Below are 14,422 nucleotides of genomic sequence, written 5' to 3'. Positions count from 1 at the left end.
ATTGAGGAGTTTTCTGGGCTCTCTAGGGTCTCCTCGTGGTTAACCTGCTCAATGGCTGAAGCGAGGAGCAATCAATCTTGGAATCTTCACTTCCGTCGGGGTTTGAATAACGAGGAAGCCTATGCCCTATGCTCGCTCTTATGCAGCCTCAACAACCATTATCTTCCATGATCAAATCCATGAGTAGTTGATTTGGAAGCCTATTTTTCGGTTGCCTCCGCTTATTGCCACATTAGCGGAGGGGATTCCAACTATCCGAAGCACAACGCCTATGTAGCATGAAAACTCTTAGTCCCAAACAAAATTATGTTCTTCTTATGGACTGCCATTCACGAACAAATCCTTACTATTGGTAACCTTCCCAAGCGTGGATTTACCACTCCCGATAGTACTTGCCCTCTCTGTGATACTTGCGGAGTCAATTCAGCATCTTCTCCTCCACTGCAGTACTTTTGGGGTGTTTGGATGGCCATTTTTCAGAAAATTAGCATCCAATTGGGCCTCCACGGGATCTCTTTGGCACCATTCAGATGGTGTTAGGGACTCGTTTGCCTAAAATTGGCAAATTGCTTCTATCAACTTGTCTAGCTCACATTCTTTGGCTAGAGTGCAACAACTATTGTTTCAACTTCAAGTTCGGCAATCCCAAAAGCACCATCTCTTCCACTGTGAGTCTTTTTTTCTAGTTGGATGCACACACCAAGAAAGAATTTCCCCCTAGGCAGGAATTTCCCTTCGATGGAACTAGCGTCTTCTAGCTCATATGTCGGGTCCCCAAAAACATTCTACCATGGCTGAACGGATTCCTCCTCCAAGTGATTACGGATTGGTATGGCAAAATCTAACACCGCCGAGGTGACTGCTCTTCATCATGGTGTTAAAGTTTTCAAGGCCTGGCTTCATGGACCTACCCTATCCTCTATCTCAAACATTGTATCTACCAGTTTTTGTACTTGGCATCATGTACCTAGATCAGACAACCTCTCGGCCGACAAATTAGCTAAGTTTGGGACCTCTCTGCAATCTCTCATTGTTTGGGATGGTCCCCCTAATATGTAATTCAGCTCTTTGTAGCTCTTTAATATAGTCAACACTACATCAAAAAAAAAAAAAAAAAAAACTCAATTTGCAAGACTTTTTGTGTTAACATGATTAAGATATATAATAGGGAATTATATCTGAAAAAAAGCTTTGTAAGTCTATTTTCTAACCTAACAAACTGTTTCTCAATCCAATTTTACTAGAGAAAGATATAAGCATTGGTAGAATCAAAGGTCAGGCTAGAAATATATTGCTTGTGAAAATCCGATTTTTAGCACACATTCCTCTTTTTTTGGACTCCACATTTTTTGAGAAATTTTCCAATTCCATTTTTTTGTTAAAGATAGGTATTTTAGAGTTTGAATTCAAAGAAAAAGAAAAAAAGTTCTAGTCAAGTTTCATCCTACATCTCTTTTCCGCTTGTTGTAATAGCATGCGTTTAGTTTCCTTTTTGACAAAATCTGAAATTTTTGAATTACATAGTCTTATTTCTTCATTCTAAATTTCAAATATTAGTGTTAAATCTCTCTTATTTCAGAATTACTTTATTGAATATGTTCTTTCCAAATTGGTCAAGTTATGTTAAAAAGTTATCGTCTTATATGAGAAATTTGTTTTTAGAAAGTTTCTATTATTATGTTTCATCTCAAAACTTTCTTTATAAGAGCTTTTTTTAAGTTCTTCAATCAAATATGTTCATAGAAGATATATTTTTTATGTCCCTTTTGAATCAAACCAGGTCACTTTTATCCATCAATTGGTCTAAAAGCGCCTTCATTTTATTTGGAAGTATGAAGAGCTGCGTTGTGCACCACTTTTCGTTTGAAGTATGAGAGCTACTATCTTTTTATTCACACTCTCAATTCCTCAAAGTATTTTCTTCCATTTGTGTTTTTAACAATCACTTCAAAGCAATACCTATAGACCCACTACTTGTAAATATCAAGAGTGCACCTGACATCCAACTTAATTCAATTCTTTTATTCTTTTTACCCAAATAGTATTTTAGAGCTACCCTTAAATAGTGAGTAGCCTCTTTTCATTGCCATAAAATGGGTCAGACAACCTATAAATTTTTATTTTTATTTTTAAATGATGCTGATTTTTATTAAGACAAAAACTCAAAAGAGCAATTTACAAAGGAGGAACACCTTCCCAAACAATGAGAGATTGCTGGGAAGTTTCGAATTTTGCTAATTTATCAGCTAAAGAGTTGGTTGATCTAGGAATAAGATTCCAATTACAATCAATAGAAGATACAATGTCAGCAATACTATCTGTGATGGACCAATGGCACCAAGGGGGGGAATTGTCTTTGGAACACCAACTAATAACAGTCTTCGAGTCGCCTACAATGATTAACTTGCCATGGAGACGATCCTTGAAGATTTGGAGGTCAATCAATAGAGCACTAACTTCAACAGTATTAGAATTGGCAATGCCCACCAGACCAGCATAAGAAAGAATAGGGTCACTATTGTGACCTCTGAATGCACCACCTACTCCAGCCGGCCTAGGACAACCAATACCATCAAAATTCAGCTGAATGCAGTCGCAAGAGGGAGGATCCCAGATGACCAAACTCGGAGTTCTGCACGAGCCAGACATATGGGCAATCAAACTCCAATTTTCCAAAAGGCAAACACCCGAGAGAGTAGCAAATTCCTTCCTTGTATGAAGCCAGCTTGAGATGAGGCCCACAGCATGAGAAGTCGTGTTGTCCGGGGTACAAGCTTTGGAATTGAATCTCCGGTTGTTCCGCTCGAGCGAAATGCACCATGGAACATGTGCAAGACAGGCCGAAAGTATTAACTTGTGCAACAGAAGAAGGTGAATCCCTTGAACCATCTCAAAGGTGCCAAAGAGGTCCTGATGTAGCCCCACTTGGAGCCCAATCTTCTGAAAAATCTTCATCCAGGCTTGCCACGAAAATCCGCATTATAAGAGGACATGTTGGACAGTCTCATCGCACTGACCAATGGAGACAAGAAAGATTAGGGGCGGTGAAGCCTCTTCTATGAAGGTTATCCGAAGTAAGAATTTATTCTCTGATGGCCAACCACACGAAAATTTTGATTTTGCTTGCCGCTGATAGTTTCCAAGCCAGATTCGCCTTGTGCTCATGAATATTGTAGTCTTGCTTTCTGATATGGGAGTAAGTAGAAATAGCAGTGAATCGGCCGTTATTGTTGGGCTTCCAAATCAGCTTATCAACTAAATGCTCCTAGATAATAGTACTGCTGAGTCTGGTAAGGAGAGAGCAAAAAGCCAACAATTCTTCACCATTTAGTCCCCAGAGGAACGAGAAACTCCACGACTGATCACTCCATGAATCAACCACAAATCAAGAGAGGTCGCTAGCCACCCTATGCAGCCGCAGGAAGACATCCGAGAGGGATCGAGGGCCACACCATTCATCCGACCAGAAGAGAAGGGGCCTTCCATTGCCCGTGTGAAACAAGGTAGCATCTCTGAATACTAGAAGGAGCTTGAAAATTGATTTCCATATCAGGGAAAGCAGGCGAGTTGTGCCACCCTCTCTCCACCAAGCACCCAAAAACTGAAGGTAGAATTTCACCATATTCCTCCATAAACTGTTATGCTTGTTGTTGAAGTTCCAAATCCACTTGAGCATAAGAGCTTTGTTCATTTCTCTTGTAGGCCGAATGCCCAATCCACCCCTATTATGAGGCATGTAAATATCCTTCCAACTAACCAAATAGTATCTGAAGGTGTCTTCTGAACCTCTCCAAAGAAATCACCGACAGATGGCATCGATTTTGGAGCAAACGGAGGTCGGACAGTGCATGAATGATAACAGATAATTTGGCAACCCAACCAGACTAGACTTGAGGAGAGTGAGACACCCCGCTGTAGATAAGAGTTTACCCCTCCAAGTGGCTAACCTTTTTTCAAATTTCTCAATGAGGGGGGACCATAGTGATGCCGAAGGCCAAGAATCAAAAAGTGGGAGCCCAAGATATGTAGTTGGCATATTTCCCACAGATCATCCCAAGTAGTCCTCCATATCTCGAAGCCCAACTGGATCAATGTGGTAGCCAAGAAGAGTGGTTTTTTCCCAGTTTATGTTCTGACCGGAAGCCAATTCAAATAATCCCATAACAATACGCAGTTTTCTGATCTGATCCATAGTACCAACCCCGAAGCAAATAGTATCATCCACAAACAGGAGAATCAGAATATCAAATGCAATACAATTTGTCGTGGTGAGGAACCATCCCATGTTCTTGGCCAAGTAGATCAAGGAGGATAGATATTCTGCTACCACGTTAAAGAGCAAGGGGGAGAGGGGGTCTCCTTGTCCGATTCCCATGGTTCCCTTAAAATACCCACAAATTGTCCCGTTGAGAAGGACGGAGTAGCTTACAGAGGAGATGTAGTTTTGGATCCAAAAGCATCATTTTTCCCCGAATCCCATCTTCCCAGGAGGGTGTCCAAAAACTCCCACTTAACTCTATCAAATGCCTTTTTGAAGTCAAGCTTGAGGATGAATCTAGGGAGCTTGCGGACCATGAAATGATGACTAAGTTCATGACATGATATGGTCGAATCAAGAATGTTTCTTCCCTTAATAAAAGCACTTTGGCCATGATGAATGGCAATAGGAAGGACTGCCCTGAGTCGACTAGCAAGGAGGCGCGCAATCACCTTATATGCACTGGTGGTGAGACTGATCAGCCGGAAGTCGAATGGGAGCTCTGCCCCATCTTTTTTAGGGATGAGGGCAATGAAAGAGGCTCCAATACTCCTATATTTGATGTCATGCTGATGAAAGGAGCGGGCCATGCCGAAGATGTCATTTTTTATGAAAGGCTAGCAACGGCGAGAAAATTCCCTGTTGAATGCATCCGGGCCCGGAGCGCGATCCAGTGGAAGACCAAGGGCCGCAATTTCAATTTCCCGACTAGAGAAGAGGAGCTCGATGAGGCTAGTTGCAGCTGATAGAATAACCTGGAGGTTAACCCCTTGGAAGAAGGGGCGAACTGGCTGGTGATCAGAGTATGAATCTGCAAAAAAAATTCACCAGTGAGTCAGAAATAAGGGTTCGGTCCGAGGTGGTCTCACTATTGACGCTGAGCATGGCGATGCGGTTGGCCCTTCGTTGTGCAGAGGCGACTGCATGGAAGAATTTAGTATTAGCATCCCCATCGGAGAGCCATTTGAATCTTGCATGTTGCTTTCAATGCACTAACTCGATGTGGGGGAAGGACTGCAATTGCCCTTGAAGGGCATACCTCTAAGAGACATCCGGAGAAGAGAGACCTCTAGATTCCTCCTCAGAATCAAGAGCGGCTATCTGAGCAAGGGCATTGTCTCTCACATCCGAGGAAGAGGCTTCTTTTTGGAGGCCCAGAACCGTAGCAACGGCTTCAACATCTTGAGTTTGATTGGAAAGGTCCACCCGCTCAGGCCAGCAACGGTCATATTCTCCAAAAGGATTGGAGAGATAGATCAAAAGAGGGGTCCGCCATCCAATTATTGTTGAATCTGAAAAGAGGGAAGAGGGGGGGCAACTGCCAAAATGGGTATCAACCATAATCAGCCAATGATCAGAGACGACTCGATTGAGCACTTTGCCAAAGACATTGTTGTAGAGCTGAAGCCAATCATTGTTGGCTAAGAATCGGTCCAGCTTTGAGAGGACAAGGGGTTGCGTGCCATTTGACCAAGTGAAGGTCTTCCTAGATAGGGTAATCTCATCCCAAGTCTCGGTTGCCAATAAAGTCAGCAAATAGCCTCATGGAGGTTGTGATTCTCCAGGATGGTAGGGATTTCTCATGGCAGAAGCAAGTAACATTGAAGTCGCCCACAAGCATCAAAGGAATAGGCCACATCTGACAAGTCCTCAATAGATCCTCCCAACAGAGGTGGCACTCATGGTGTCTGGTAGGGCCATAGACACCAACTAGGCACCAAATGTTCCCCGAACATTTGTCTCGTAGCTTGATGCCAAGGGAGTAAGAGCCACAGCAACGATCAAGCACTTCAATAGTACTGGTGTCCCACATCGGTAGGATACCGCCAACCAATCCCACTGCATCCACTGAAGCCCAGTCGGGCTCCTTTAGGTGCCACAACTCGCGGATGTATACAAGGGAAAGAGAAGTCGCCTTGGTTTTTTCGAGAACAACAACATTTGCCTTGGTAGAGAGGCAAGGAGGTCTTGAATGGAGGCGTGGAGACGCAAGGACCCAATTCCACGAACATTTCAGAAGAGAATAATCATTGATCATTATTCATCTTCTTTGACTTTTCAGATGGGTGGTTATCTCCGGTGAGAGGCTCCATGAAGACGATGCCCATCACCTTGGCAAGTTCCACTATCTGGGCCCAGGTTTCTAGGTTGTATTTGTGTTGTTCTGACTAGAGAGTTGCCACTAACTTTTGAGCTCATTCACCCGGTTCTGGAATGATGAAATCTCCCGTCTCTGGGTTGCAGGGGTATTGAGTGGTGGCACTGGGTCCTCCCTGTAGAAGCTAACTCTGCTAACCTCTAGCTCGGCGTTGATAGGTGACAACGGAAGGGGGAGAATTGTTTTTTCCCGTGGGCACGGGGAGCACACTCACTAGTTCCGGACTCTGCGTTGTAGAGGTAATTTTCGGAGGGTGAACGAGGGAGGGATTCCATTATCTGGGGGGAAGTTTGTGGAGTGTGGGGGTTTCAATGCGGGGGGGGGGGGGGGGGGGGGGGGGGAATTAAGACGAAGGGATGGATGGCATCCAAATCTGGGCCAAGGGTATTTTTTTGGGGGGACTGGGGTGAGTGATGTGTCTGATAAGTGGGAGAGAAAGCCAGGGGGTCAACGAGAATAGGTCCCGTGCCAGCTATAAAGCTGCCTGGGGGGGATGCCATCCGCTGGGAGGGAAGTGGTGGTAGACAACCTTTAAATTTGAGCTACCATTTCAAACTGTAGTTGGAGTTTTGTCATTGGGCTAGGGTTTTTTTTTTTCTCACCACTATTTTTTACAAGCTGGATCTCTTGCCAAAGAACGAAAAAATCCCCAGCTTAAAGGGGAAGAAATAAAAGAAGTACAAGAAAGCGGTAACCGACAATTAAGAATTCCACTTGTTATAATAATCAAATTTTATGTGACCAGAATATCCAAGTGAAAGAAAGAACAAGATGAAGATTACAAGCAAGATGTGCACAAGAACAAGATGAATCAAGACAACCACAATTTTTCTTTTTCAGCCACACAAGTTTCATGACCAAGATTGTTCGCAAACTACAGTTACAAAGTCCAGCTTAAGGGGGAGTATTGAAGAAACCACATCAAAGAGTCTAAGATGAGTTTCATGCAAAGCATATCTCACAAGTTTCATTGAGTCCAAGGTGAATCTCATGCAAGAAAAGTCTCACAAGAGAAGCAAGTACAAAGGAAACAACTAGAATAAAGGAAGATGTCTCCTAGTTATGTTTTGTCTCTTTATGCTTAGTTTAACAAGTTATAATTTAGGTGTAATTAGAACTTTGGGAAAGCTTATTTTTAGTAGGATTCAGGTCGTATTCCTTTATAAAAGGACATGGGTGTAAGAGAGTATAACACCTCTCTCATATTTTCCCTCACATATCAATCTACACGTGCTTTCTTGGTTTTCTCTTTTCCCACCTCTCCTTTGCACGTTTTCTCTTCTTCTCTTTCTCTTCCATGCTTCCTCCTTAAAACTTAACAAAAATTACAAGAGAGAGAGAGAGAGTTAACTTCAGTACTATTTAATCATGAAGACAACACATGACACAGAGATCAGAAACTCCGCCGGTTTTCCAAACTTCCAGCTTTCTCAACATCATGAGTTTCTCGTTATTTACAAAAGAAAACAATGTGATATCAGCTCACACGCGCAGTTCTTTAAATTCTTAAAGCCTAAAGTAAAGAGTTATCTACCATAATGCACAATTAGTAAGTTTTCTCAATATTTACAAAAGAAAACAATGTGATATCAGCCTATGCATGCAATTCTTTGAATTCTTAAAGCCTAAAGAGTTATCTACCATAATGCACAATTAGTAAGTTTTCTCTGAATTAAAAAATATGCATGATTTTCCCATTAGTGCCCTCAGAGCAAATATGGCACCTAAATAGAAGAAGGGAATCCACCCATTTTCCAAGAGGATAAAAACTATTCTGCTTATGCCCTGAGACACTCGTCCACTAACCACATAAATTTGGAGATTCTAGAAACCTGTGAAAGAAGTTACAAGTGATCCATATCATGCCTCTTTTCTCTTCTGCAGTACACACTATCTTCTTCCTCTCTTCTCTCTTATTTCTGTTTTCTTTTTCTCCCTCTCCTCTACCTAAACCACCCAATTATTCTCGAACACCATACCTTTTTTAACCACACAGGAAACTACTTCCAACAAAAAAGGTGTACTTAACACAGGAAAATAACTGCTGACCTGCACATAACGCAGCTCCCCTGTTCCCATATCTTCATCATAGGGCAGAACATCAAACAAAGTGATACCTGAGTGTATAGGCAAAGTTGGCCAGAGCAACAGTTAAACAAATATGTAACAACCACAAAGAAGACAAACCTCCTTTTTAAGCAAATATGCAACAAACACAAAGAAGACAAACCTCGTTTTTAAGCAAATATGTAATAACCACAACAAAGACAAACCTCGTTTAAGGAGTTCAACAGCTGCATTGATGTTTGGATGATGAGCTACAAAGAAATCAAAAGCATTTAACAGGATATAAACAGAAAGGCAGGAAGGGAACATTTAGGGCTGAACAGAAGAAAGTTATATCACTTTGTTGAGGGAGAAAGAGGAAAAGAAGAGATATTTCACCAACCTCTGCAATGAGGAATATTCACAACATTATGTGTACCCTCTTGATACAGACCAACTAATGGATTACATGATGATCCACGTACAACAAGCTTTGCCCGACACCTCCATTCCCACTGATAGACAATTAAAATAATCAACAGAGTCAATTTAAAAACATAAAAGTGTTAAGCTTCACATGATAGAGAACCCAGTAGAAATACATGAAACTTGCTTCTTAAGTATTAGCAGGTCACAACCAACAGAGTAAAGATCTCAACTAGAGGACTCAACATGAATTACTACTTTTCTCTTTTACTTTTGATGAAAGATAGTAAGGTGCAAGGGTACATATGTAACTAAGCTTTCTATTTGTTTGTTTACTCGTCCAGGGGTAGTTCGGTCACATCACATAGATTAGTTATTGTAAGTTAGTGATTGAGGGGTAGAATAGTCTTTGGTTATGTAAGTTGTACTTTTTTTTTCATGAAATGTGATTTTATTAAGAGAGCAAAGAGGAGGAGCTAACTCCTAACAACAAGAGATTGCAAGGAAGTTCCTTGCTTGGCTAAAACATCAACCACAGAATTTGCTGATCTAGGAATGAGAGACCAAAAACAGTCACAAAGATTGACAAAATCCAAAATTTCAAAAAAGGTATCCCAATGTCGCCACGGAGGTGCAGAGGCATTCTCACACCAACAAATCACCACTTTTGGAGTCTCCCTCAATCAAGATAGGCCCGGAGATTTATAGGAATTTTGGAGTGGAGTGTTCAATCCAGAAGCAGTGACTGAAACAAGAAATACTTTCTCTATCTCTAATCGTTTTACAATTAGAAGTTTGTGCAGTCAAGTCCTCTCTTTTCTTTTCAGTGAGATGGCTGGACGAGAGGTCGGTCAAGGAGTAATTTCCTCCCACCAACCATCTGGGGAACGAAGTAACTCCCATTCAACGACCACTCTCTCTGATCCGGCACCTCTAGTAGGACAGCATCCAGGAAGAGGCGAAGATCGAACCAGTCTGGGGAAGCAGCACCGGCAGCAGCAGCAACGAAGAGGTAAACAACCGGAAGAAGAAGAAAAGAGGGAAAAGGAAGTTATTGAATCTGAAGATAGTTCAGGCGAGAGATGGCAAACTGTAATCTCGAAATCCTCACGCCGAAGGATCCTTGTGGAGGATCCGACCATATACGAATTCCGGAATGGAAAAGCAAAGCTGACTTTTCAAAAGAGAAAGGAGAAGAGTGGGGAGGCCATCCAGATTCATGCGCAAGAAGGGAAAAAGAAATCATACATCTCCCTCCCGATCTCCGCAGTCAGATTTTTCCTAGACATTTTTAGGAAAGTCCAAGTAGGAAACATGGGAAGAAAATACAGCAGATCACTCCTCACTGGCGATCTGGAATTCCAAGTTCACAGCCAGTATCATGGAGGCCTTCTTCATTGCGTCATCCACCAAAGACGTGGACAAATGATAATGGGTATGATTTTCCTCCCACAGCCCTCCACTTCTGGAATGGGTTGGAAACGATTTGATCAAATTCTTCAGCAGCTAGCCACCCCACCAAAAATCCACTCACAACCTAGCGCTTCACACCAGACAACTCTGTCGCTCCCACCGGATCCTCCACTAGAGAAGACTCCGACCTGCAAAACCAATTATCCAATACCACCATCAACACCACTCCCCCAATTTTCACCCCAGAAAAAACAATTCTTTATATCCCTGCCAGCCCACATTGAAACTGAGGGCAAGCGCAAAATGTCCCTGGCAGTCCTCTTGGAAAACCCGGAAAATTTTTTCACCAGAAGACAACTCCAAGAATGGCTGCAAAAACGAAATATCACGTTCACAGCCATCATCAAAGCTCATAAGAGGAGCTGGATCATCAACTGCCATTCGGAGGAGGACCGCAAGAGACTTCATTCACTAAAGGCAGAGACTATTTCAACGATCCTCCACATGACCAATTGGAGCCCAGAACTCACAACCCCCATCTCGGGGCAATGGGTGATCGTCAAAGGTCTTCTGGTGGAAATCCGATGCCGGCATACTCTGGAATGCCTCACAAAAGAATTCGGAGAGGTTATTTGGGCCGAAAGCCAGCCAACGCAGCTTCACAGAGAAAAAATTTTCATCCGGCCAAAATCACCGGTAAGTGGTTTACAATTTTTTCATATCTCCTGCGGAAAAACCATGATCTGGGTCTCCATGGAATTCGGAGATCTGGAAACCCTTCCGGCAGCCAACTCGGAAGAAACCTCACGAAACACAACCCAGACTCAGCAGATCCGTCAGTTACTGACTCGGAAGCCGCACTCGGAGTTCAATTGGACATGGGTTCCGAAAAAACAAAAACAAAAAAAAAATCCAACCACACAACATCAATCCCCATATCCCGAAACAATCCAATCAACACCAGTTCACAGTAACCCTTTCACTGCCCCCGCCGAAAAAGATCCTATCCACATAAGTGCATCCGCAGACAAAATCTCATCTCTGAAATCGCCCTTGGCAACAGTGCCAATCCCCAATTCCAAAACACCTGCAATACACCATTCCCCAAATCCAAAAGCTGATAGGATCTTTCAAACCGATGTGCAGACACATCCGGACAAGGGGATTATTACTTCCCTTTGTTCACATCCATCACTGTCAAACTCTAACCCGCCTCGAAACAAAAAACACTTTCCCCCACATACCTACCTCTCCATTTACCAAAATCCATCATCACCTTCTCAACCTCGAGCCCCGCACCATACTCTTACACAAAAAAAAAAAAAAAAAAAAAAAAAAAAAAAAAAAAACCACCTTTTCAACCATCAAATCCACAGCCGTCGACCTCTACAACTTCCAAAGCGCCTCAGCCCACATCACGCCGTCGCCCCGTCATGTCCTTTCTACATCAACCCTTTCCCCAACGCCGCACCTCGAGTCCCGAACCCGCCTGCCATACATCAACCTCCAACACCCTTCAGTCCACATCACGCCCCGTCCTTCCCTTTCTACATCAACCTTTTCACCTCTGCCGCTTTTCATTTCCCGAAGCAGTACCCATCTTTCCATCTTTAAATCCCTCCCATCCCCTCCGCCACCCAAATCTTCCTCTTCCCGAAGCCTACCGTACGCCAATCCCTCAGTCCAAATCACGCCACCATCAACCCTTTCCCCAACGCCACACCTCGAGTCCCGAACTCGCCTGCCATACATCAACCTCCAACACCCTTCAGTCGACATCACGCCCCGCCCTTCCCTTTCTACATCAACTTTTTCACCTCCGCCGCTTTTCATTTCCCGAAGCAGTACCCATCTTTCCATCTTTAAATCCCTCCCATCCCCTCCGCCACCCAAATCTTCCTCTTCCCGAAGCCTACCGTACGCCAATTCCTCAGTCCAAATCACGCCACCCTCCCGTCCTTTCACTTTTAAATCCCTCTCCTTCCCTCCGCCGCCTAAATCTTCCTTTTCCCGAAGCTGCACCCCTCACTTGTCATCCCCGTCCCGCAGCTTCTCTAACTCGATAAATCCCCTTTCCCCCCCACTTCCACCCACATTCTCGGCTCGTTATCGAGGATCTCCCTCTGCGACCCCCCCGACCTCAAACCTTCCTCATCACCCATCCCATCCATCCCAGCAACCAACTCCTCTCGCCGTCCCATCAAACCCTCCCTCTCTGACTCAAATCTCCCCTTATACGGCCACCCCTCGAGCCCCGTTAAGGCCATCCCTCTTCTCTAATGAATCCACTTGGGATTTCGAACCCCCCTCTCACTCCCCTTCCCCCTTATATATTCACTCTCCCACTATCCTCTGCCCCACCCCCCTTCGTATTATTTACCCCCACTCCGACACCATGGAAAACTCAAACCCCAAAACCTTCACCCCTCCCTTCCACACCAATACTGAAAAACAAATTGCCACCACCCCTTTCCGATATACCTACTCCAGGAAAAAAGAAGCAGGGAAAACTAAAGCCAAACTCGGTAACCCCACACCTTCCGAGACAAACAAGGACAAAGATAAAATCAAAGACACTACCCCCCCACCTTCCCCCCCTCCAAATTCCCCTCATGTCCTTCCAATGGAATTTCCCCATGATTGGTACGATCTCCCCCCTGCTTTCCCCTATGGAATCCCTCCAATTTGGTCCGACCTCTCCCCAACTATAACCTCTGAATCTACCCTAGCCAAGGCCTTCACTCCCAATCCGCGCGATGAGCTCCTCCTATTCCTGCTGGAACAGGAACAATCCTTTCCTCGAGAAGAATTTTCAGAAATGACGGAGCTTGCCAACATATTTTGTGCGGGATACACTGAAGCTGGAGCCGTGGAGCGAAACATCAACTCCCACCGTTCCCCATGATCGTTCTATCATGGAATGTAAGAGGTCTCGGCTCTCTGGCCAAGCATGCTCTCGTCAGAGCAGCGCTTTTTGATGTTAAACCAAAAATAGCTATACTTCTTGAAACGAAGATACAGTCTTTTGATTATTCAATTGTGTGTAATATATGGTATGACTCCAACCCAGCGTGGGCACATGTAGCTGCAATTGGCCATTCTGGGGGCATTATTGTCATCTGGGATCCAATTGCTTTTGATGCTATTTCCGTCCTTCCGGGGCGATACTCAATAGATATCCAGCTCCGGGATCAAAACCTCGGTACTTGTTGGGCTCTTGCTGGCATATATGGGCCTACTCGGTACCGTGACCGAGCATCTTTCTGGGAGGAAATCTTTCAGCTTGTCCAATTGTGGGACCTCCCTTGGCTCATTGGAGGAGACTTCAATGCGACATTATCTTGCTCTGACAAATGTCCTCCTGCTTCCCGAACCTCATCAACCATGAGAGCCTTTTCTGACTTTATCAATAGTGTTGCTCTCTCCGAGATTCCTCTTTCGGGGAAAAAATTCACCTGGTCAAATTGTCAGAACCCCCCCATTTTGTCTAAATTGGACAGATTTTTTTCAAATATAGAATGGAACCTTCTTTTTCCCAACACCTCTGGCCAAGTCCTAAACAAAATTGGATCTGACCATTGGCCTATCCAACTCAATTCCCGGCCTCTTGCGTGGGAAAAATCTCCCTTTCGGTTTGAGAATGCCTGGTTATTAACCTCGGCTTTCATCCCTTCTTTGAAATCTTGGTGGCTCGAATTGGAAAATCATCCGAACCCGGGCTCGGCCCTCCCTCGGAAACTGAAAGCCCTCAAAGCAAAGATCAGAATGTGGGATAAAAATCACCGTGTTTCTGCTGCTTCCCAGAAAGATTCGATTCGCCGCCGCATTTCTGAGCTGGATCTACTGGAGGAACAAAGGTTAATCTCTCCTACTGAATTTTTGCTTAGAAATAAATTAAATGCTGAATACCGTACATTTCTTCATTCTGATTCTGTCCGTTGGAAACAACGTTCAAGATTTCGTTGGATGGCTGAGGGTGATGGAAACACAAAGTTTTTTCATTCCATCGCCTCGGCCAGGAGGAGGACTAACCGTATCACTGCTCTCTGTAACGGAGACCAAGTGGTAACGGATAGTGCCTCCATTTCTAACCTTTTGGTGAAGTATTTCTCAGAGCTATA

General features: G+C 43.9%; 1 protein-coding gene across 2 annotated transcripts in view; it reads right to left on the bottom strand.

The window, feature by feature from the left end:
- LOC137951483 (uncharacterized) overlaps positions 1-14,422 on the bottom strand; it is a 60,576-nt gene that overhangs the window by 31,916 nt on the left and 14,238 nt on the right. For both annotated transcript variants that reach the window (XM_068798162.1, XM_068798171.1), the window contains 3 exons: positions 8,866-8,977; positions 8,690-8,734; positions 8,466-8,533 (listed from right to left, as the gene is read on the bottom strand). In XM_068798162.1, the coding sequence (XP_068654263.1) occupies positions 8,466-8,533; positions 8,690-8,734; positions 8,866-8,977 (225 nt within the window). The remainder of the gene's footprint in view (positions 1-8,465; positions 8,534-8,689; positions 8,735-8,865; positions 8,978-14,422) is intronic.

The sequence above is a fragment of the Aristolochia californica genome, unplaced genomic scaffold (genome assembly GCF_029961685.1).
Source record: "Aristolochia californica isolate CCGP_79_NKW_82.1479 unplaced genomic scaffold, dmAriCali1.0.hap1 SCAF_1, whole genome shotgun sequence".
Taxonomy (NCBI): Eukaryota; Viridiplantae; Streptophyta; class Magnoliopsida; order Piperales; family Aristolochiaceae; genus Aristolochia; species Aristolochia californica.
The sequence above is the reverse complement of the archived record's forward strand: the minus strand, read 5'-3'. Positions and strand labels throughout refer to the sequence as shown.